Source organism: Dryobates pubescens, chromosome 27 (genome assembly GCF_014839835.1).
Source record: "Dryobates pubescens isolate bDryPub1 chromosome 27, bDryPub1.pri, whole genome shotgun sequence".
Taxonomy (NCBI): domain Eukaryota; kingdom Metazoa; phylum Chordata; class Aves; order Piciformes; family Picidae; genus Dryobates; species Dryobates pubescens.
The window spans coordinates 11,181,413-11,202,535 of record NC_071638.1 but is presented as its reverse complement, the minus strand read 5'-3'; the positions used below and the strand labels follow the sequence as shown (position 1 = coordinate 11,202,535).

At 47.6% G+C, this 21,123-nt stretch overlaps 1 protein-coding gene across 1 annotated transcript in view; it reads left to right on the top strand.

Annotated features, from left to right (window-relative positions):
- The window catches only part of CCDC91 (coiled-coil domain containing 91), a 105,027-nt gene that overhangs the window by 2,723 nt on the left and 81,181 nt on the right, over positions 1-21,123 (top strand). The window contains exons 2-4 of the mRNA XM_054173897.1: positions 18,625-18,667; positions 18,805-18,883; positions 20,666-20,823. Coding sequence (XP_054029872.1) covers positions 18,638-18,667; positions 18,805-18,883; positions 20,666-20,823 — 267 coding nt within the window. The 5' untranslated portion in view covers positions 18,625-18,637. The remainder of the gene's footprint in view (positions 1-18,624; positions 18,668-18,804; positions 18,884-20,665; positions 20,824-21,123) is intronic.

Below are 21,123 nucleotides of genomic sequence, written 5' to 3'. Positions count from 1 at the left end.
TGACTGGGTGGATGGATGAGGGGAGGGCAGTGGATGTTGTCTACCTTAACTTGAGCAAGGCTTTTGACAGCATCTCCCACAGCCAAGCTTAGGAAGTGTGGGTGAGATCAGTGGGCAGTGGGGTGGATTGAAAACTGTCTGAAAGACAAGCACAGAGCCAGGCTTTTGTCAGTGGTGCCCAGTGACAGGAGAACAGGTAAGGGGCACAAACTTGAATATAGGAAATTCCATCTAACCACAAGGAGAGGAGAAACTTAAGTTGAGGGTGGTGGAGCCCTGGAGCAGGCTGCCCAGAGAGGTGGAGTCTCCATCTTTGGAGACATTCAAAACCTGCCTGAACACTGTCCTGGGTGATGCTGCTTTGGCAGGGGGTTGGCCTGAATGACCTTTTGAGGTCCCTTCCAACCCCTGGCATTCTGATTATCTAAAGACTGTTGGGAGCTGACTCTCAGAGGTGGTGCTTTACCATCTGCTCTGTTCCACTGCTCTGCTGGTATTTGTAAGAGCAGCTCAGAAGTTCAGTGTGGGGTTGTTTTACCTTTTTGGTTATCTCATGCTTCTGAAGACTTCAGATTTGTGTAAAAATGCTCCTTGCTGTGTTAATAAAAATAAACACCTTGAAGTGTGAAGTTGGAGTTAGCTTTTCTGATGAGGCCTCTTTTGGTGTCCATGAAGGAGTGGTACCTAGGTAGCAGCAGGGAGCCTTCAGCAGTGGAAGGAATGGAGCTGGTGGTGTTCTCCTCAGTGCACAGTACCACAGTCCCCAGGCTTCCTTCATCTGTGACAGGATCCAGATTCTCTCTTCCTGGAGAGTTTGGGGATGGTCAGTGTGAAGTTTTGGTTTTCTGCTATAGCAGGCTTGTCTCATTTGTATTGTTCAGCTGACAGATTGATTTGCAGAGTAGCTGAAATGGATTCTGGGGCTTCTCTCCACTCTTCCAGTGAGACCAAGCCTTAAAAATGTAAATTGTCTTGCAGAGTGTGGCTGGAGAAGCAGAATTATGTGTGCATCATTATTAAGCAATTGCAGAAGACTTTTAAAAGAAAGTGAATTGGATTTATTACTTTCCATGTGCTGGTGTGTTTAAGTGCTGATGGCTGCTCCTAGACTGGTGTTTTCAGGGATCCTTTCTGCAGATTTGCAGCAGCTGGATGTGGCCTTTGTATGCAAAAAGGGCAGAGGCAGACACGAGGCTAAGATTTCCTGCTGGCTGCATCATTACAGATGCTGTCTAGTAAAGATTTCAAGCCTTTGTGACAGAGCTGCAGGGACAGACACAATGTCTGTAAAGGTATTTGGGGTCCTCAGGTAGAAACACATTCCCCATGCCTGTGTCATGCCTTGAAGGAATGCACCTTTTGCTGTTTGCCACTGAAGTGACCACAAGTCAGACTCTGTCTTCCAGAGAGAAATCTGCCCATGGCTTTAGCTTCACCTGCTGATTTCAGTCTGTTAAATGTGTCTGCTGACAGATCTGCACAGAGTTCTAAGCTTTCAGCTGCAGAAACTCAAGCCTAGGCTAATGAAAGGCTGGGTCAGGAAGAAAGGAGTGAAATCTCAGGCAGTTGTGGAGCGCTGGCTTCAGAAACCTGCACTGTCTGAAAGTGATACAGGGTTGGAATCCAGAGGTTTAGAGGCTCCCACTGGCAGCTCTGGTGACAGAATGGGAGGGTTTCATCAGTTCAGTGCTTTTCTTCATCAAAGAACCAAGTATGTGTGAATTAGTGTTTGTACATCTCTGCTAACATCTGGCATGCTAATGGCCCAACAGTAACTGCTCAGGCACACTTTTAGGGGCAGTGAAAGGCTGAGTCAGGTGTTGTCCAGCTCGGTCACCTTTAGACTCCTTCTAGTGCAGCCCTCCTGTCAGGTTTGTGCCTGTACCTAAGCTAATCCTAGGGGACTGCAATGTTAATGGCTGGGGCTTTCTGTTTGGCTTAGGAAACAGTAGTTTAAATAATGATATTGCTAGTCTTGGTGGTTCCAAATTGTGGCTCCTGCTTCTGTTCGTCATCCCTTGGGATCATAAAGCTGTAGCAGATGTGTACAGGGCAAAGCAATCTGTGCTGCACAGGAGACTGTTTGCAGTCTGTGCAATACAGGTGGAGCCTGGCACTGAGGGTTAGCATTACAAACTGTTTTCTTTGGAATCAAAAGAATAGAATGAACCAGGTTGGAAAAGACCTGCAAGATCATCGTGTCCAACCTATCAACCAACACCACCTAATAACTAAACCATGGCACCAAGCACCCCATCAAGTCTCCTTCTGAACACCTCCAATGATGACTCCACCACCTCCCTGGGCAGCCCATTCCAATGGGCAATCACTCTCTCTGTGTAGAACTTCCTCCTAACCTCCAGCCTAAACCTCCCCTGGCACAGCCTGAGACTCTGTCCTCTTATTCTGGTACTGGCTGCCTGGGAGAAGAGACCAACATCTGCCTGTCTACAACCTCCCTTCAGGTAGTTGTAGAGAGCAAGAATGTCTCCCCTCAGTCTCCTCTTCTCCAGGCTTAGCAAGCCCAGCGCCCTCAGCCTCTCCTCACAGGGCTGTGTTCCAAGCCCCTCACCAACTTTGTTGCCCTTCTCTGGACACCTTCCAGCAAGTCAACCTCCTTCCTAAACTGAGGGGCCCAGAACTGGACACAGGACTAAAGGTGTGGCCTAACCAGTGCAGTGTACAAGGGGAGAATGACCTCCCTGCTCCTGCTGGCCACACTGTTCCTGATGCAGGCCAGGATGCCATTGGCCCTCTTAGCTGCCTGGGCACACTGTAGGCTCATGTTCAGCCTACCATCGACCAGTACCCCCAAGTTCCTCTCTGCCTGGCTGCTCTCCAGCCACTCTGACCCCAGCCTGTAGCTCTGCATGGGGTTGCTGTGGCCAATGTGCAGAACCCAGCACTTGGATGTGTTCAATCTCATGCCCTTGGACTCTGCCCATCTGTCCAGCCTGTCGAGGTCCCTCTGCAGAGCCCCTCTAGATACAGGGGGTGCAAGCTCCTGTTGAGGTGCCAAGCTTCCGACCCCAAATTCTTCTGGTTGCAAATCTCCTAATTGTGAGCTTGAATCTGTTACCAGAGCAGTTGTTTTGTTCCTGGTGCTATTACCTCAGGGAATGTCCTGAGCATGCTGCTTGGGTTTCAGGTGGTGTAGGCCCAGAAGAGCTGTACTGCAGTTGTAATGCTTATGCTCCCAGGAGTGCTTGTGGGACAGCTCAGCCATGCCAGGGCACCATAGCTGGGTTTGGAGGGGTGGCATTTTTATCTGAATAGAAGCACGCAAATAGACCATTTGCAATCATCTGTTTCAACTGTCAATAAATGTGTATGAAAATACAAATTAAAATATATGAATATAATGAACTTGGAGGAATGCCTTATGAGGAGCAGCCAAGGACTGGATTCATCTAGTTTGGAGAAGAGAAGGCTGAGGGGTGGCCTCATTGTTCTCTACAGCTTACTGAGGAGGGGAAGCGGAGGGGGAGGCGCTGGTCTCTTTTCTCCTGTACCCAGTGCCAGCACATGTGGGAATGGCTCACAGCTGTGCCAAAGGAGTTTTAAACTGGTCATGAGGAAACATTGGGTGGCCAAACACTGGAACAGCCTTCCTCAGGGAGGTGGTCAATGCCCCAAGCATGATGGTGTTCAAGAAGCATTTGGACAATGCCCTTAATAACTGGCTTTAACTTTTGGTAAGCCCTGAAGTGGTCAGGCAGTGGACTAGATGGCCATTGTAGGCCCCTTCCAACTGAAATTGTCTATTCTGTTCTGTGAACACTCTGGGGAGGAGATGCAGCTCTGGGTGAGGACAGGAATAAATATGAACGGAGAGGGATGACAAATACTGTCTCTAAGCCTTTTTCAAAGATCCCTGCTGCAGACAGCCTGCTTCTTAGCCATGCTCTTATGGGCACACTGAACAAAGGTAAGAAGAGGGGCAGGTGAAGAGGCATTTTATCTGTTCTGTACTCAAAATAGGTACCTGCTTTCTGGAAAAACCTACTAAGGAGACATTGCTGAGGTTGGGTCTATGCTTCCCTGGTACTGTGTGGGGCTTTTAATCATCTGCAGGGGTTCTGTCTGTCAGGAGCTGCCTCCTGAGCCCGACTGCAGAGGATTGGGGATCTTTGTTACCATCTCTGAGGGCTATTTTGGAAGGACTGGAAATTGCTCAGTGGGTGCCCTGTGCCTTCACTGGGCAAAGTAAAGAATGGGGTATGCAGGTGTCTCTTGCAGATGAAGAGCTGGGCTCCTAAGTTCTCTGTCCATGTATTTGCGTGAGCTGTATCTTGTGCGCAGAGCCACACCAGCCCAGAAAGCCAATCATGTCCTGGGCTGCATCAAAACAAGTGTGGCCAGCAGATTGAGGGAGGTGATTCTCCCCCTCTCTCTGGTGAGACCACACCTGGAGTACTGTGTCAAATTCTGGAGCCACTATTACAGGAAGGACCTGGAGGTGCTGGACCGTGTCCAGAGAACAGCCACGAGGATGAGCAGAGGGCTGGAGCTGCTCTGCTATGGGGACAGACAGAGAGGGCTGGGGCTGTTCAGTCTGGAGAAGAGAAGGCTCCCAGGAAACCTTATTGTGGCCTTCCAGTATCTGAAGGGGGCTACAAGAAAGCTGGGGAGGGACTTTTTAGTGTCAGGGAGTGATAGGACTGGGGGGAATGGAGCAAAACTAGAAATGGGTAGATTCAGATTGGATATCAGGAAGAAATTCTTCCCCATGAGGGTGGTGAGAGACTGGCACAGGTTGCCCAGGGAGGTGGAAGAAGCCTCATGCCTGGAGGTTTTTGCAGCCAGGCTGGATGTGGCTGTGAGCAACCTGCTGTAGTGTGAGGTGTCCCTGCCATAGTGGGGGGCTCCTGCCTAGATGATCCTTGAGGTCCCTTCCAACCCTAACAATTCTGTGGTTCTATGATTCTCCAATGCTGAAGAAAGCTTAAAGCTTTGGACATGTCAGTGGAGAAATGAGGTTTCTTTGGGTTTAGATCAGTACCTAAAGGGTATGAAAACCTCATGACAATGAGGTTCTGCAGTGTATGGTTGTGTAAAGTGCTCCCAGTTTGACTTGGGCTACGTGGTGGAGCATTAGGGAAAATCTGAAGGAGCCAAAAGGGATCTCATTTTTTCTGGACACAGATTCATTCTGAGATGAGCTGAGTCTGTTTCAGACCTGGGTTGTTGAGCTGGGAGTTGTTCCCTGAGTGGATTCCAGTTAGCAGTTTGGTATTGTGGAGTTCTTATGGTCCCCATTTCCAGTCTGCTTTGCTAAAGTGTTTGTGTATCATTAGTGTGACTAAGAATGAATTCATGAAATGTAAACCAGAATCATTGGAAGGTTAAATAAACATTGTGATAGAAGTTAATAAAATGTAACTGAGTGTAAAAGCTATTAATAGATGTTTTGCTGATAGACAAACTCATTCATAGTGCCAGGAGGACTCCTGTTAGCAAGGTTCAGGACTGCCATTTGCATATGAAGATACAAAAAAGCCCTGGCAGGATCCTGTCATCGTTGTGCCAGTGCAGATCCTGCTCTCAGCAGTAAAGGACTCAAGCTGAATATCTGGGCACTGCTTTTCTGATTGCTGGTCTCCTGCAGTGGAGGAAGGGACTAAAAGGTTGCTGATCTAAGGTGCTTCTGACTGTGGTGGTACCTGCAATGTGTGGGCTGTGAAATGGAGGAGAACTTGCTGAAGTGACTCTGCCCTGCCTGTGGGTGTTGGATTCGCAGACCAGGGAAAGGCCATCAGAAGCATGCCTTGCTCCCAGGAGGGTAGCTGGGATTTAAAAGCCCATGGTGCTCAGTTTGTGGGTGTTGGATGAACAGTTCTGGTGCTGTGTGCTAGAAATGCTTTGTTCAGAAGTGGCAGCCTACTCCGAAATGACTCTCACAAAAAAGGCAGAAGAATGGTTTTCTGCTGAAGGCTGGAGTGAGCTGTGATACTGCAGTGCCAGATTCACTTAGGTGGGAAGAGACACAGGAGTTTGTGCTTCAGGATTTCTGTGAATGCTTTCTAGTTTGTGAGTGAGCCAGCTGTCCAGCTCTTCTGCTGTTGGAGTCACCCCTATACATGTAAGCATGAACTGCCTTTTAACATTTGCAGAGGGGCCTGACTTGCCCTTCCTTGGGGTTGAAAGAACAGTATTTAAGAGCTGTCTGCTTAAGGGGGAGACACAAGTGCCAATGTGCTTGAAGATCTCAAAAAGAGAGTTAAAGGGTATGTACTTTTTTTCTTCTGAAACTATTAAATTTAAGATTACTGTGTGCTGTAAAGACTTGGGTGTACAGAGACTTTGGGTAAGTGCATCCTGTCTTTTTTTTCCTATACATCAAACATACAGGCATGTAGTTTTATACATAGGTTCATAGAATGGTTTGGGTTGGAAGGGACATCCAAAGTTCATGCAGTCCAACCCCCTGCAGTCAGCCAGGGGATCCTCCACTAGAGCAGGTTGCTGAGAGCCTTGTCCAGCCTCACCTTAAATATCTCCAGGGATGGGGCCTCAACTCTCTCCTTGGACAACCTGTTGCAGTGTTCCAGCACCCTCATGGTGCAGAGCTTGTTCCTCACATCCAATCTAAATCTGCTCTATGTCATATCAAACCATTGCCCCTCATCCTGTCCCTGCAGGCCTTTGCAAACGGTCCCTCTGCAGCCTTCTTGTAACCTCCTTTGGGTACTGGCAGGCCACTCTTAGGTCTCTCTGGTAGTTTAAATAATGATATTGCTAGTCTAGGTGGTTCCAAATTGTGGCTCCTGCTTCTGTTTGTCATCCCTTGGGATCATAAAGCTGTAGCAGATGTGTACAGGGCAAAGCAATCTGTGCTGCACAGGAGACTGTTTGCAGTCTGTGCAATACAGGTGGAGCCTGGCACTGAGGGTTAGCATTACAAACTGTTTTCTTTGGAAACAAAAGAATAGAATGAACCAGGTTGGAAAAGACCTGCAAGGTCATCGAGTCCAACCTATCAACCAACACCACCTAATAACTAAACCATGGCACCAAGCACCCTATATCAAGTCTCCTCCTGAACACCTCCAATGATGGTGACTCCACCACCTCCCTGGGCAGCCCATTCCAATGGGCAATCACTCTCTGTGTAGAACTTCTTCCTAACCTCCAGCCTAAACCTCCCCTGGCACAGCCTGAGACTCTGTCATCTTGTTCTGGTGCTGGTTGCCTGGGAGAAGAGACCAACATCTGCCTGTCTGCAACCTCCCTTCAGGTAGTTGTAGAGAGCAATAAGGTCACCCCTGAGCCTCCTCTTCTCCAGGCTTAGCAACCCCAGCTCCCTCAGCTTCTCCTCACAGGACTTGTGTTCCAAACCCCTCACCAACTTCGTTGCCCTTCTCTGGACACCTTCCAGCAAGTCACCCTCCTTCCTAAACTGAGGGGCCCAGAACTGGACACAGGACTCACGGTGCGGCCTAACCAGTGCAGTGCAGGTTCCTGGTGACAGCCAGCCAGGCTGCTTTCTGAGCTGCTCTCATTAGATGCACTAGGCTTGAATTTCTCACCTTGGCAGTTTGGAATTGAAAAAATATTTTCTTTTGTTCTTCTGTAGTGAGATGTTTTATGCTAATAATTTTCTGTGTAAGTTGTGCACTCAGCAAGATTTGTCGTGGGAAAAGTGGTGGTTGGATTATAGAAGTAGCCCAATGTGCTACTTACTGTGAACAAAGGAGAAGAGCTTTGTTGATGCTTTTCCAACAGCCTGATACTTCACAAATGTCCAGAGCAGCTGAAGTGCTCCCTTCACAGAGGGCTTTTTTTTCTTCAAATCTCTACAGAAAATTACAGCAATTACCTTAAACTTGTGATTGTGAAATGCGGTGGGGTTTCATTGTTGTTGAGTGCAAGTGTAGGTATGAAATGGCTGTTGTTAGAGTAGTCAAGCTTTTTCTTGCTTGATTTAGTCCAGCAAGACTTGTCTTCCTTGGGAATTCTGCTGACTCAAGAGGATGTAATTGCCCAGCAATTAATGTAGTTAAAAGATACCACTCTACACATGGTTTAGTCTTTGGAATCTGAGCCTTCTGCCTCTGTTCTCAGGGTTGCCGGAGGGATCACTTCTGCCTAAGATTTTTGTTGGATAAATGTCAGTAATTCTCTTTTTAAACAGTGCTGGTTTCAAAAGGCATTGAGCTATGTGAATATTTGAGATCCTTGTTAATGAATTCCATGTATTCTCCAGCACATTATACACAGATTCATTATATCCATGTATCAATAAATAACTCTGCACTACAGCTTGGCGCTGTTCTTTTCTCCAGACATGATGGTTAGGATGACTATCTGGTAGGCATGCATGCTCCTGCCTGGGGCTGTTCAGTCTGGAGAAGAGAAGGCTCCCAGGTGACCTCATTGTGGCCTTCCAGTATCTGAAGGGGTCCTACAAGAAGGCTGGGGAGGGACTTCTCAGGATCTCAGGTAGTGATAGGACTAGGGGGAATGGAATGAAGCTTGAGGTGGGGAGATTCAGGCTGGACATGAGGGGGAAGTTCTTCAGCATGAGAGTGGTGAAGGCCTGGAATGGGTTGTGCAGGGAGGTGGTTGAGGCCCCATCCCTGGAGGTGTTTAAGCCCAGGCTGGATGAGGCCCTGGCCAGCCTGCTCTAGTGTGGGGTGTCCCTGCCCATGGCAGGGGGGTTGGAACTAGATGATCCTTGTGGTCCCTTCCAACCCTGACTGATACTAAAATATTTCCAGTTTAGGAAAGGGGTTGGGGGATATACCACACTGTTTTAAAACCGGTTCCATTAGTTTCTGTGAGCCTGGGAAGCTGTGGAGCCTTTTGAATTGGGCACGGTGGTGAGCAGAGGCTGGTCTGCATGGATTGCCTGTACCTCACAAGTGTCGTGCATCCAGTTGTGCTGCCAGCCAGGGCATGCTCTCTGAATTACCTGGGCGCTGTGTGTGCTGGTGTAATGTGGGCATGGAGCTCCTTACTCCTCTAACACCACTCTGGCACCAGTGCCCCCAGCGCTGCAAAGTGCTGTAGGAGGCAGAGGTGTTCTGATCCCTGTCTGCTTGGGGTTTGTTCTGTTTGTGGCAGGAGCTGCTTGCTGAAGCTTGTTGTTTGCTGATATTTTAACTGCTGATAGAATTGAGGAGAACTTGTGCAGAGCTTGGATAAAACCAGACATTTGGGTTGTGTTCTGGGGCATGCCTGACATGCTCCCTGCCTAGCTTTGTAGGTTAGCTGGGGAAGGAGATAGAATGGAATGGGGTATAAGGTGGGTGGAGAATCTGACTGGTGGCTTCTTGGCTTTTGGGGGGGAAGTTTAACTCCTCTTGAATGAGAAATAAGTTTTGCTGAGTTGTTAACTGATGAGTAATATTCATGATATCAATGCCCTTATCACATCCTTGGTACTAAAATGTCCTGCTGAATGCTGGATAGGAGAGCTTCCAGAGAATGCCTTCCTGAAATGCCCACAGCAGAGCCTGCACAGCTCTGTCAAATGCTGTGGGAGTAGAAAAGAATGTTCTAGGAATGTGCAGCGGGTATAAAGTGTCAGCCTGGAGAAAGGAATGGTTTTCCAGCATTGTGTTCTGATTGAAAGGGAAAGGGCTGAAGTGTTGAGGCTTAATCCCACCATCGCTGTGCTCTGATCCATGATCTCCAGTGCCAGCTTCCTCTCCACACTACAGAGGTGTTGGTGGCAATCAGCCTTTGCCACGGGAAGGAAACATTGTTCTTGAAGACAGCAGAGGATGTCAGTCACATCTGTTTGGTCAGAGGGCATGGGCTGGGAGCTTTGTTGTGTGCTATTTGTGGGAGCAGAGCAGAAGTGCAGGAGCCAGAAGGCAGGCTCATGTCCACAGCCATCCTGGCAGTGATGCTGCTGGAAAGCAGATGGAAGTTTTCCCGTTGCTGCTTGGAGGGCTGGGAGTTGAGCAGCCTGCAGCCTTTCCAGATTGCTTCAGAGGACTTGTATGGAAATGAATTTAAACATGTCTTGCTTCTCCATGAAGGGGAGTAGGAGAAGTCAGATTCATCTGCTTGATGTGTGAACAAAAAGGCATAGAGACTTCAAGTACTTAGCAAAGGGAAAGAAAAGTCAAGGATGATGCATTCTGCTTTGTGTGGGAAGGAGCAAGGCCTGGGCTTTCTGCTTCTGATGGTGCTTGCAAAGCAAAGGGTTCCAGTTTGTAATGAGCAGTCATGGCTTGTTTCAGTGGTTGGATTAAACCTTCCCAGGATCTGGTTGGGGCTGGGGGAAAAGAGAATATTATTGCTGTGATTGAAGATGTTCTGTTGTAAGACTGAGGCATGGAAATCACTAAGGCTTGAAAATATGAGCTGTAATTCTTACTCTTTTGGGTAGTAGCATCTCAGGCCAGAGAAACAGGTTAGCAGCTTTTTTTCTTGCCTCAGGTTAACCCTGTGACCTGTGGAAGGCAGGGTTTGGAGTAAGCTGACAGCAGTTTTGTTAGTTGGGAGAAGTCAGTCTTGCTCTCCACGGGAAATATAGGGTAACAAATGAATGCTGTTGACTTTCATGGAATCATGAAATGCTGGCATTTGGAAGGGACCTCCAGTGATCGAGTCCAACTCCCCTGCTGAAGCAGTATTACCTAGGGCAGGACACACAGTAGCACATCCAGGTGGGCTTTGAAAGCTTCCAGAGAAGGAGACTTCACAAGCTCTCTGGGCAGCCTTTCCCAGTGGTCTGTCACCCTCACTGTGAAGAAGTATCTCCTCATGTTGAGGTGGAACCTCTTGTGTTCTAGCTTGTACCTGTTGTTCCTTGTCCTACCACTGGGCACCACTGAAAAGAGACTGTCACCTTCATCTTGACATCTACCCTCAGATATTTATAGACATTGCTCAGATCCTCCCTCAGCCTTCTCTTAAGACTAAACAGTTCCAGTTCTTTCAATCTTTCCTCACAGGAGAGAGATTTTTAAGTCTCACAATCATCCTCATAGGTCTCCATTAGACTTTCTCCAGCAGATCCCTGTCTCACTTGAACTGGGGAGCCCGAAACTAGACGCAGACTTTGGTTTGGGGGCATTGCTGTCATATCCTGGCTTGCCTAATAATTAGAGCTATGCTAAGTGGCTTTGTTTTAACTTAGTGTGTGACTGGCCACCTGTCAGCTTTTCTAACAGAGGCAGAAGAATATTCTGTAAGCTGCCAGTCTTGCAAGCTCTGCTGAAGAGAAACAACAACCCTTCAGAATAGTTTACTGCCAGGCTTACTGAGCATCCCTTAGACTTGGACCTTTACTATTTTGTTTGTAACTAGGAGAGAGAGCCTCATTTAAGTGCTTAGCAAGCTGATCTACTGATTTAAGCTTTATTATTACTAATTTGTTTTTCATGAAAGATTCTTTTTCTGTTGAAAGTCATCTTGGTTTTTAGAATCAGTGATGTGTTCAGCACTGAATTCTCCTAGGCTGGGCTGACATGCCCAAAATCTAGTACTATTAGAAGAGGACTCCCAAGTTCTAAACCACAAAGTTCTTGTGCAGTGGATTTTGCAGACTCCTCTTTTTGTGGAAGGTCAGAGACTTTTTGCTCATACTAGCCCAGGGCTTTCCAGGTGGCAGTGACTTGCAAAGGATATTTGCATTCTAACTTCTTGTGTAAGGACTCCATCCAGGTAAGGAAGGAATTTCCTTCCATTTGTGCTTCTGTGCAGTTGTTGAAGGTTTTGCCACTCTTTTGCTTATAAAAGGTGCATTTATTGGTGTTCAGTTGTGTGCTGGGGATCACTGGTGTTCTAAAAATGTTCTTTGAAATACAAGACACTTGAATGTGTCCAGAGAAGGGCAACAAGGCTGGGGAGAGGCCTTGAGCACAAGCCCTATGAGGAGAGGCTGAGGGAGCTGGGATTGTTTAGCCTGGAGAAGAGGAGGCTCAGGTGAGACCTTATTGCTGTCTGCAACTACCTGAAGGGAGGTTGTAGCCAGGAGGGAGTTGGTCTCTTCTCCCAGGCAATCAGCACCAGAACAAGAGGACACAATCTCAAGCTGCACCAGGGGAGGTTTAGACTCGAGGTGAGGAGAAAGTTCTTCACTGAGGGAGTCGTTCGTCATTGGAATGTGCTGCCCAGGGAGGTGGTGGAGTCACCATCCCTGGAGGTGTTCAAGAGGGGATTGGATGTGGCACTTGGTGCCATGGTTTAGTCATGAGGTCTGTGGTGACAGGTTGGACTTGATGATCTTTGAGGTCTCTTCCAACCTTGGTGATTCTGTGATTCTGTAGTTTTAGGCTGTGCCTGAAAATTTTTCCACAGATCTTGTGTAGAAAAGTGGTAGAATGTAATTAAATTACTACTGCATGTAAAAAGGAAAATAATGATAAGGTCTAAATAATGCCATTGGTCTGAAAACCAACATGAAGTTAGTTTTGTATGCTAACTTTCCCTCTTTTTGGCTTCTTACACTCTAGCTAGCTGCTTCTGCTGGCTTTTCTGACCTTGGCTGTGTTCTTTTTGTGGTTAAGTACTAACAGCAACTCTCTGCTTTTCTCCTTTCTTTCTCCTGTCCTCTGTACAGGGGGAAGGGAAGGGAGCAGGGAGGGAGAAGCTGTTGGCAGCCCTCTGATTTCATCCAGAGGGGCTCTTGTGCTGTTTATAAATTGTACATACAAGTAAATGTTGTATAGTTTGTATATATTCATTTCATTCCATATTTCTAGATTGTAGTTGTGCTTGTGAGTACAGCTTCATTTGCTTTCAGCTGAGCTGGTTTGGCAATTTTATGTTGGTGGGAATTTTCAAGCCACCACAAAGTGGGAAAGGCATTTAGAGTGGTCCTGTGGGTTGCATGAGATGTTCCTCTTGTGTGAAACTGTGGCAGTTTAGGCTGGGTGCCTCCTGTTGCTGCCACACAGGTTACACCTCCAGTGTCTTGAGTGTCCAACCCCGTAGGTGGACACAGGACATAGTGTATTTCTACCAATAAGATCCTGCACCCTATAAATCCAGCTGCAAAGGCTTTCTCTTCCTCTTTCTTCCCTCTCTGCTCCCTATCAGGTAACCATGGGGGAGTATCTCAAGGCCTCTTAGGTCTGGCTAGGCCTAATGCCAGGAGGACAAGTTGGTGGGGGGAAGCATGGCACAGTCTCAGACCTGGCCAGCCTGAGAGTAGCCTAACAGTGGGGGGGAAAAGAGCCCTGGAGGGTCTTGGGTATACCCTCAGGTGGGGAGAAGGGAAGTGTTGGGAGGCCTTTGGGTGTACTGTAAGGGACTCTGTGCGCTTTGGGATTCTTTGCCACTATGCTTTATAGCTTCTGTAAAACACTAATTGCTTTTTGCCATTTAAACTTTCCATCACTTTGCAATCCATTTGTGAGAGTGTCATTAGGGCAATAGAGGATCTGTCCAGCCTCAAACCAGGACAGAAACCCCTCTAAACACTGCTGCTTTTGCTGCTTCTGGTGGGATTACAACATTGCTTCTCCTCCTGATGGTTGGAAGGGGGAAAAGAGACTTTTTTCCTTGCCTGTATTTTTCTGTCTTATTCCTTGTGAATGGCTCCTGCTCCTCTTGTAGTCAAAGCCATGATTTTGGTGTGACTGACACAAATCTGCATTCCACAAAGTCCTCTCTGACCTGTGTGAAGCTGATAGAATAGAATAGACCAGGTTGGAAAAGACCTTCAAGATCATTGTGTCCAACCTATCATCCAACACCACCTAATCAACTAAACCATGGCACCAAGCACCCTATCAAGTCTCCTCCTGAGCACCTCCAATGATGGTGACTCCACCACCTCCCTGGGCAGCCCATTGCAATGGGCAATCACTCTCTCTGTGTAGAACTTCTTCCTAACCTCCAGCCTAAACCTCCCCTGGTGCAGCTTGAGACTGTGTCCTCTTGTTCTGGTGCTGGTTGCCTGGGAGAAGAGACCAACCTCTGCCTGTCCACAACCTCCCTTCAGGTAGTTATAGAGAGCAATAAGGTCACCCCTGACCTTATTGACCACCCCCTATAGGCAGGGGCTAGTGACTGCATCATCAGTTGGGAAGCTTGCCAGCCTCTCAGCTCTGAGTTGCCTGTTTGAATATATCGGTTATGCACTTTATCAGCCATAGAGAAGGGGTTCTTGAGCATCCTGAGCTGAAGGCACTGCTGACCCTGCCTTGAGCAGGAGTTTGGATTGGGTGACCCGCTGCTCTGAACTCTGGCTTTGAAGTGTTTTGTGATTTGAAGAATAGAAATGTGCTGATAACATCTCCTGAAAATGCAGAGCCCTACCTGTTCATCATCCAGGAAAAGTTTCCCGCCTTCTACGAGAGTCTGACAGGAGACTTGCCTCAAGCCCCGTAGGATACAAGTGGCTTGAGGAGTAGCGTTTGGAAACGCCCTGAGCTGGATGCCCTCCTGTGTCTTTTCCAGTTATAACTTCTATGAATCTGTCATTTTAAGGCTGGCTTCTCCTTGCCCAATTTTACAGTTACTTAACTCTAGTATCAGACATATTTTAAGAGCCCACATTTAGCCGTGGTGAGACTGAGAGCTGTTTCAGGGTTTTGTGCTGTTTTGTAAGCCCTCCTGCAGAGTGTCAGCACTTAATGTGATTCTTCCTCTTCAGTGCCACAAAGTGTGTTCCTAGTCTGTGAGGAAAGAGAAGTCTGATTACTCCTTTTGGATTAAGAAGTGCTGCTTCCCAGCTCTGTGTGAGATGTTAGGCTGGTTCTGCTCTTGGTTTATGCCAGAAATATGGTTTTGGTTTGGTTTTTGACTTCACCAGAATAGGGTGTGGAATTCAGAGTTGAGTATTTGGCCATATTTTTAGCATTGTTATCTAGGTGATAAATGAGTCAAACATTTCTTAGAGCTAAATGCTCTTGTGCTGTTCAAGGCTATCAAAGTGTTCCCCTCGGTGCTTTCAAACACAGCTGAATGTACTTTCTCCAGTTCTGAGGCCATGGAAATCTTGCTCTGCTGGGAGAAAATCTGCTGTGGTCCTTTGGAATAACTCTGGGCTGTGGGAGCTGCTGTTGTGACCCATGCTGTGTAGGTGGATGCTTGTTTGCCTGTCTGAAGTCTCTCTACAGCTGCTCTGATTGCTGCTTGAGAGCTGCCTTCTGCAGACCTGTAGAAGTCACCAGTCTGGTTAGGGTGGCAGTTCACAGAATCACCAAGGTTGGAAGAGACCTCAAAGATCATCAAGTCCAACCTGTCACCACAGACCTCATGACTAAACCATGGCACCAAGTGCCACGTCCAATTCCCTCCTGAACACCTCCAGGGACGGTGACTCCACCACCTCCCTCTCAGTTCATAGCAGGCAGTGTGACAGCAGTGACATTCTGGCCTTGTTAACTCTGCTGTCTGCTTCAGCAAGGCTATTCCAGCTCTGCAGCTCCGACAGCAATCATTTGTGTCTGCATGGCTTAGTGTTTTGAGTTCTGTATTCTACCTCTGAATGGTAAGAGGATGTGTGAGGGTAGCACTGACGGGGAAAATACCCAGCTGCCTTCTTTCTCTCCTAAAAAAGAAGCCAGCACAAACCCAGCAGAGCTCTTCCAAGTCTCTCCAAATGTATTTACCTGCTACGTGATCGCTGGGCAACGCTCCGATTTCACCAAGTCTCTGCTTACACAGATTGAACCAAACCTGCTTGGAAGGGATTTTAATGAGTGAGGTCTGTCAATAAGGACTTGGAAATTCCTGAGTCACACTTTGGAAGATGCGTGTTTGGGTTCAAGTCTATCTTGATGGTGACTTTTGGCAGTGGATATAACCTGAGTGTCCCCTTCTGACATACTAACATTTCATTGGCAGATTTGCTCGAACCCCATTGGATTCTGGTGTTTCTGAACATGTACTTTCACAGTAAGAAATATTTCTCCAGCCTGTGGTGTATTCTAACTGAAGACAATTAACTTTACAGAGTTCAGACCTCCTCTAAAGACCCTGAAGGTTTTTTGGCTCACCCTTCGCACACCTCTCAGAGATTGTCACCATTTTTTAATACATCTGATGCCCTTCCTTGGCCAGCCATGAATATCCTGAGTTCCTGTCATTTGCTGAGAAAAATACCCTGTATTTTTTGTAACAGGAATTGCAATTTAAGTGGAAATAGATAAAAATTCAGGCTGCAACTCAAAAATGCTGCTCAGTTTGTAAATCAGCCCCTCCACAAGCCTAGGGAAGGACCTCTGTGGTAGCAGAAAAATGTCCAGAAATTCACCACAGGCTTTTTCTGCTGCAATTTGTGCTGATGCTGCCAGACAGCTAAGGAGAGATGGGAAAGGCAGGAAATCATTTGGATTTAATCACAGTGCTGATTTGGAAAAGCAGCTTTGCAATGGAAAATGTTTGGCTCTTTTTGCTGCTAGGCACAGAACTATGCTGCAGAGGGTAGGTCTGGGCTGCGCTGCTTTGGGTCATCTTCATTGCTGCTGCAGAAGGCTCCTCTGGGCAGAAGAACCTGCTGGGCAGCAATCCTGCTGCTAGATCTGCAGCCAGCCTGGGTTATTTCCTGCTTTCAGGGCCATGTGTTGAGGTACTGGGGACTTGACTGCTCTGTCTGAGAGCAATAGGTACAGCTTTTAAAGCACCATCTCTCTGTTTCCCTATCTTGGAAAGCTTTTTCTACAGTCTTAACTTTCACAAGATATCTGACAATCCTGATGGAATCATGGAATTGTTTCAGTTGGAAAAGCCCTCCAAGATCAGTGAGTCCAACCATCAACCCAACACTATTGTGGCCACTAAACTCTGTTCCCAAGTGCCATGGCCACATGTTTCTTGGACACCTTCAGGGATGGTGACTCCACCACCTCCCTGGGCAGCCTGTTCCAATCCCTCAACACTCTTGCAGCAAAGAAATTTTCCCTAACCTTCAACCTAACCCTTCCCTGGTAGAATTTCAGGGAGCTGTAGGGAGCAATGAGGTCTCCCCTCAGCCTCCTCTTCTCCCCCAGGTCCCACAGCTGTTCCTCACCAGCCCTGTTCTCCAGACCCTTTACCAGCTTTGATGCCTTTCTCTGGACCTGCTCCAGCCCCTTAATGTCCTTGTTGGACTGAAAGGTGCAAACTTGAACCCAGTATTTGAGGTGTGGGATTCCTAGTGCTGTGAGTAAAGGGGCATGATCCCTGCCCTACTCCTGTTGGCCAGACCATTGCTGATGCAGGCCAGGATGCTGTTGACCTTCTTGGCCACCTGAGCATGACCAGTGCTTGTTTTCCCCTTGAAGACATTCAAATCCCATTGTAAAATACCCTTTTTTTTCATTTATCTTGATCAGTTAAGTAGTGCTTTTCTAAGAGAAACTTTCTGGTGCTATCTGAGAAAGTTCTCATGCAAGCCCCTTGACTTTGGGAGACCTTGGAGATTAGGAAGACTTCAGGAAAGCTGTGGAGATGAGTGCTTGGGTGAAAGGCTGGATACTCATTTCTGATTGAGAGTGTGATGAGGTTAGGAGGAGCACATTGGTGAGCCAGGTAACATCCAAATGGAGATTCAGTCTGAAAGAGACTGTGGATGACACCATGCTGGGGGCAGGAGTTGATCTGCTGGAGGGTAGAGAGGCTCTGCAGAGGGACCTCAACAGGCTGGACAGATGGGCAGAGTCCAGTGGCATGAGATTGAACACATCCAAGTGCCGGGTTCTGCACATTGGCTACAGCAACCCCATGCAGAGCTACAGGATGGGGTCAGAGTGGCTGGAGAGCGGCCAGGCAGAGAGGGACCTGGGGGTACTGGTTGATGGTAGGCTGAACATGAGCCTGCAGTGTGCCCAGGCAGCTAAGAGGGCCAATGGCATCCTGGCCTGCATCAGGAACAGTGTGGCCAGCAGGAGCAGGGAGGTCATTCTGCCCCTGTACACTGCACTGGTTAGGCCACACCTTGAGTCCTGTGTCCAGTTCTGGGCCCCTCAGTTTAGGAAGGAGGTTGACTTGCTGGAAGGTGTCCAGAGAAGGGCAACAAAGTTGGTGAGGGGCTTGGAACACAGCCCTGTGAGGAGAGGCTGAGGGAGCTGGGGTTGCTTAGCCTGGAGAAGAGGAGGCTCAGGGGAGACCTTAGTGCTCTCTACAACTACCTGAAGGGAGGTTGTAGCCAGGCAGATGTTGGTCTCTTCTCCCAGGCAACCAGCACCAGAACAAGAGGACATAGTCTCAAGCTGCACCAGGGGAGGTTCAGGCTGGAGGTTAGGAAGAAGTTCTACACAGAGAGAGTGATTGCCCATTGGAATGGGCTGCCTGGGGAGGTGGTGGAGTCACCAACCCTGGAGGTGTTTAGAAGTGGTTTGATGTGGTGCTTGGGGATATGGTTTAGGGGTTACCCTTGCAGAGTAGGGTTATCAGTTGAACTTGGTGATCCTGAGGGTCTTTTCTAACATGAATGTTTTCTGTAATTCTGTGTAATACAAAGGCCTGGCCCAGTATGGCTTTGGGTCTCCCAGCTGACCACAAAATCGTCAGGTTCCTCTTACAGGAGTGGTAAACAAAAGCTCCTATTTCTCTGAAGTACAGTGCATGGTGTGAGCACACTGCTGGGGCTTGGGCACAGTGACTGCTTCTACCTGAGCCTCTCCTTGGAGACTCCCACCATGCCTGTAGCTGTGCTGTGTTGTGAGTGAAGGGGGTGTGACAACTCAGTGGGGTTGGGTTTGCATTGGAATCAAGATTTCTGCTCTCTTCCAGGGCCAGCTGAAAGATGGACGACGATGACTTCGGAGGGTTCGAGGTACGTCCCTCCAGTGAGTTAATTTGGAAATGCAACTGTTTTCAACTGGTTCTATAACAATTTGAGCCTTTGGTGAAACAGTTACCAGTTTTGGTGAAGTATTTACCATTTTTTGGTGTGTGTGTGTGTGTTTGTAGGCAGCAGAGAGTTACGAGTTTGGAGCTGGTGAGAAGCAGACAACATCCCCTGCCATTGCCTGGGCAGCATTTTCCACAGGTATTGCTAACCCTGATGTGAAAACCAGTGATGTTTGGCTGGCCTGTCATCACTGCTATTGTTAGCACACAGAAGAGTAACAGACAGTGGTGACAAGCTGCTGTATTTGTTCATTGTGCTGGAGGGCTTGCAGGGGGCTGGGCTGTTGTGTTTGGATGGTGATTTTCGCTTTTCTCTTCATAAGAAGTATTTGGCTTCTGCATAATACAGGGAGGTGGAGAAATGAGAAGCAGTAGCAGAAAGCTAATATGTCCTTAGGGAGACTGGACAGGGTTCCAGGGTCTCTGCTGGTAATGGTGCAGGGCTTCATTCAGTTCTGGACTGCTCTTCATTGCCAGGATCTGTGGGTTTAAATGTGAGCCACAGAGCTTTTCAGGTCTGGCTCTTTGGAGTTTACATACAGTTAAAGGATTGTCTTGGTGTGCCTTTACTGGATAACCATCTCCTCTGGCTCATCCTTCCAGCTGCCAAACTATCTTAAAAGACAATTGTTGACAATACTTGGGCAGCTCTCTGGAAACCAATTTCTTTAAACAAACCAACCAACCCCCCCAACAAAGCAGAACAATCCAGCAAAAAGCAAACCCCACAAGCAAGCAAACAAACCCCCCAAAAACCAGAAGAACCTAGCAAGAAGCAAACTCCACAAACAAGCAAAGCAAACTAACCCCAAAGCCACCAAGGTAACAGAAACAACAAATACAAACCAACCCCAAATAAATACAAACCAACCCCAAACCAAGCCAGGCCTTTTATGTTTTGTGGTCACTGGATGCTGAAATGTTTGTTTCTGAGCTTTAGCTAAATGGTTGCAGCTTGTAAGCATTTGGAGGCTGTTTTTAAGTGTTACTTAAATAAGAAGCTGGGAAATTAAATTTGCATTTTCATACAGTTCTGGATTTACCAAGTTGCAATCCTAGGCTAATTATTTCCTTGAAGTGTTTGGCTTTGGAAGAATAAAACCTGGGGGAGAGCTTTCTGCTGTGAACTGTAAGGCACCATCTTGAAAGTGCACCAGAGTGGTTTTCCTTCCTCCCTCTGCTGTGCTGCTGCAAGAGATGTGTGTGGAGAAGCAGCCAAGTGTTCCCTATGGGGGGGACCTTCATCCCAGCTGGAGTCCACAACAGCTGCTGTCAGCTTCAGCACGAAGGAGCATTTGCCTGCTGATCCTGCTGCTCATTGCCCATTAGCTGGGGAGATGCAGGTCGTGCTGGTGAATCCCAGATCTGCAAGCACAGTGATGGAAAGTGTTGGGTTTGGAAAGGGGAAAACTGAGGAATTTGCTAAGCTAAAAAAGGGGAAAATAGCTGAGGAAACCACTAAAGCTCCCCAGTTTTGCATAATGCTGTGCATGCCTTTGGAGGCTCTTTATGCACTTCTGGTGGTACTGCCTGTTAATTGATAGCTGTTAATGGAGCCACTCATTCTGTAAGCAGCTGATCACTTCCTAGCAGCTCTCCATTCGCGCTGAGCTCAAAGCAGTGTAAGCACAGGAAAGAAGTTTTCTATCCTCAATTAAATGTAGTACTTGTGGCTGATCTGTTTTTGTTGTGGTGGTTTTCTGTTTGGTTGGGTTGGGTTTTTTCTTTGGTCTTGGTGGTTTGTCTGGGAAACAAGATTATTTCTTTTCTACCAGGCTGTGAATTAACTTGCTTCTCATTGACAATGCTGAGTTGGAGTGGGAGGGCTTTTTCTTTTTTCAGTACAGGTGTCAGAAACAGTAAATCTTTGACTGCCTCTTCCTATTGTGCATGCATTTTCTGTTTCCATTCCTTGCATTAGTATCTGAAGTCCACGTGTCTCCTGATGTTCTTCTGGAGCACTCTGTGCCTTCTGCCTCCCTGGCTCCTTCTGACTCATTCAGTTTATCAAGTGATAACGTGGCTGAAGCTCTCCAGAGGGCCAGCAGTGCTACAAACCCAGCAGCTGTTGAAGAGCAGGTAAAGCCCCAGCTGACAGGGGACCTCGGTGTGTTCAGTGTCTTTGTTCTGCAAATGTAGGTGGAATTGCCTTCGAAGAGCACAGGAGTACTGGATGTCTAGGATGCAGGCTTTGAAGTAAAATGCTCTATCAGACACCCCCCTGTGGACTGCAAGGGGGGTCGGTGTGTTAAAGAGCTGTTCAAAGCTAAAAGCATGCTGCTAGTGATAGGGAACAACAGCAGGAGCTGTTCCTCTTAACACTGTAAAGATTCCAGGTATGTGTAGATGTCATACTTCTTCCCAAGGACTTTTAGGGTT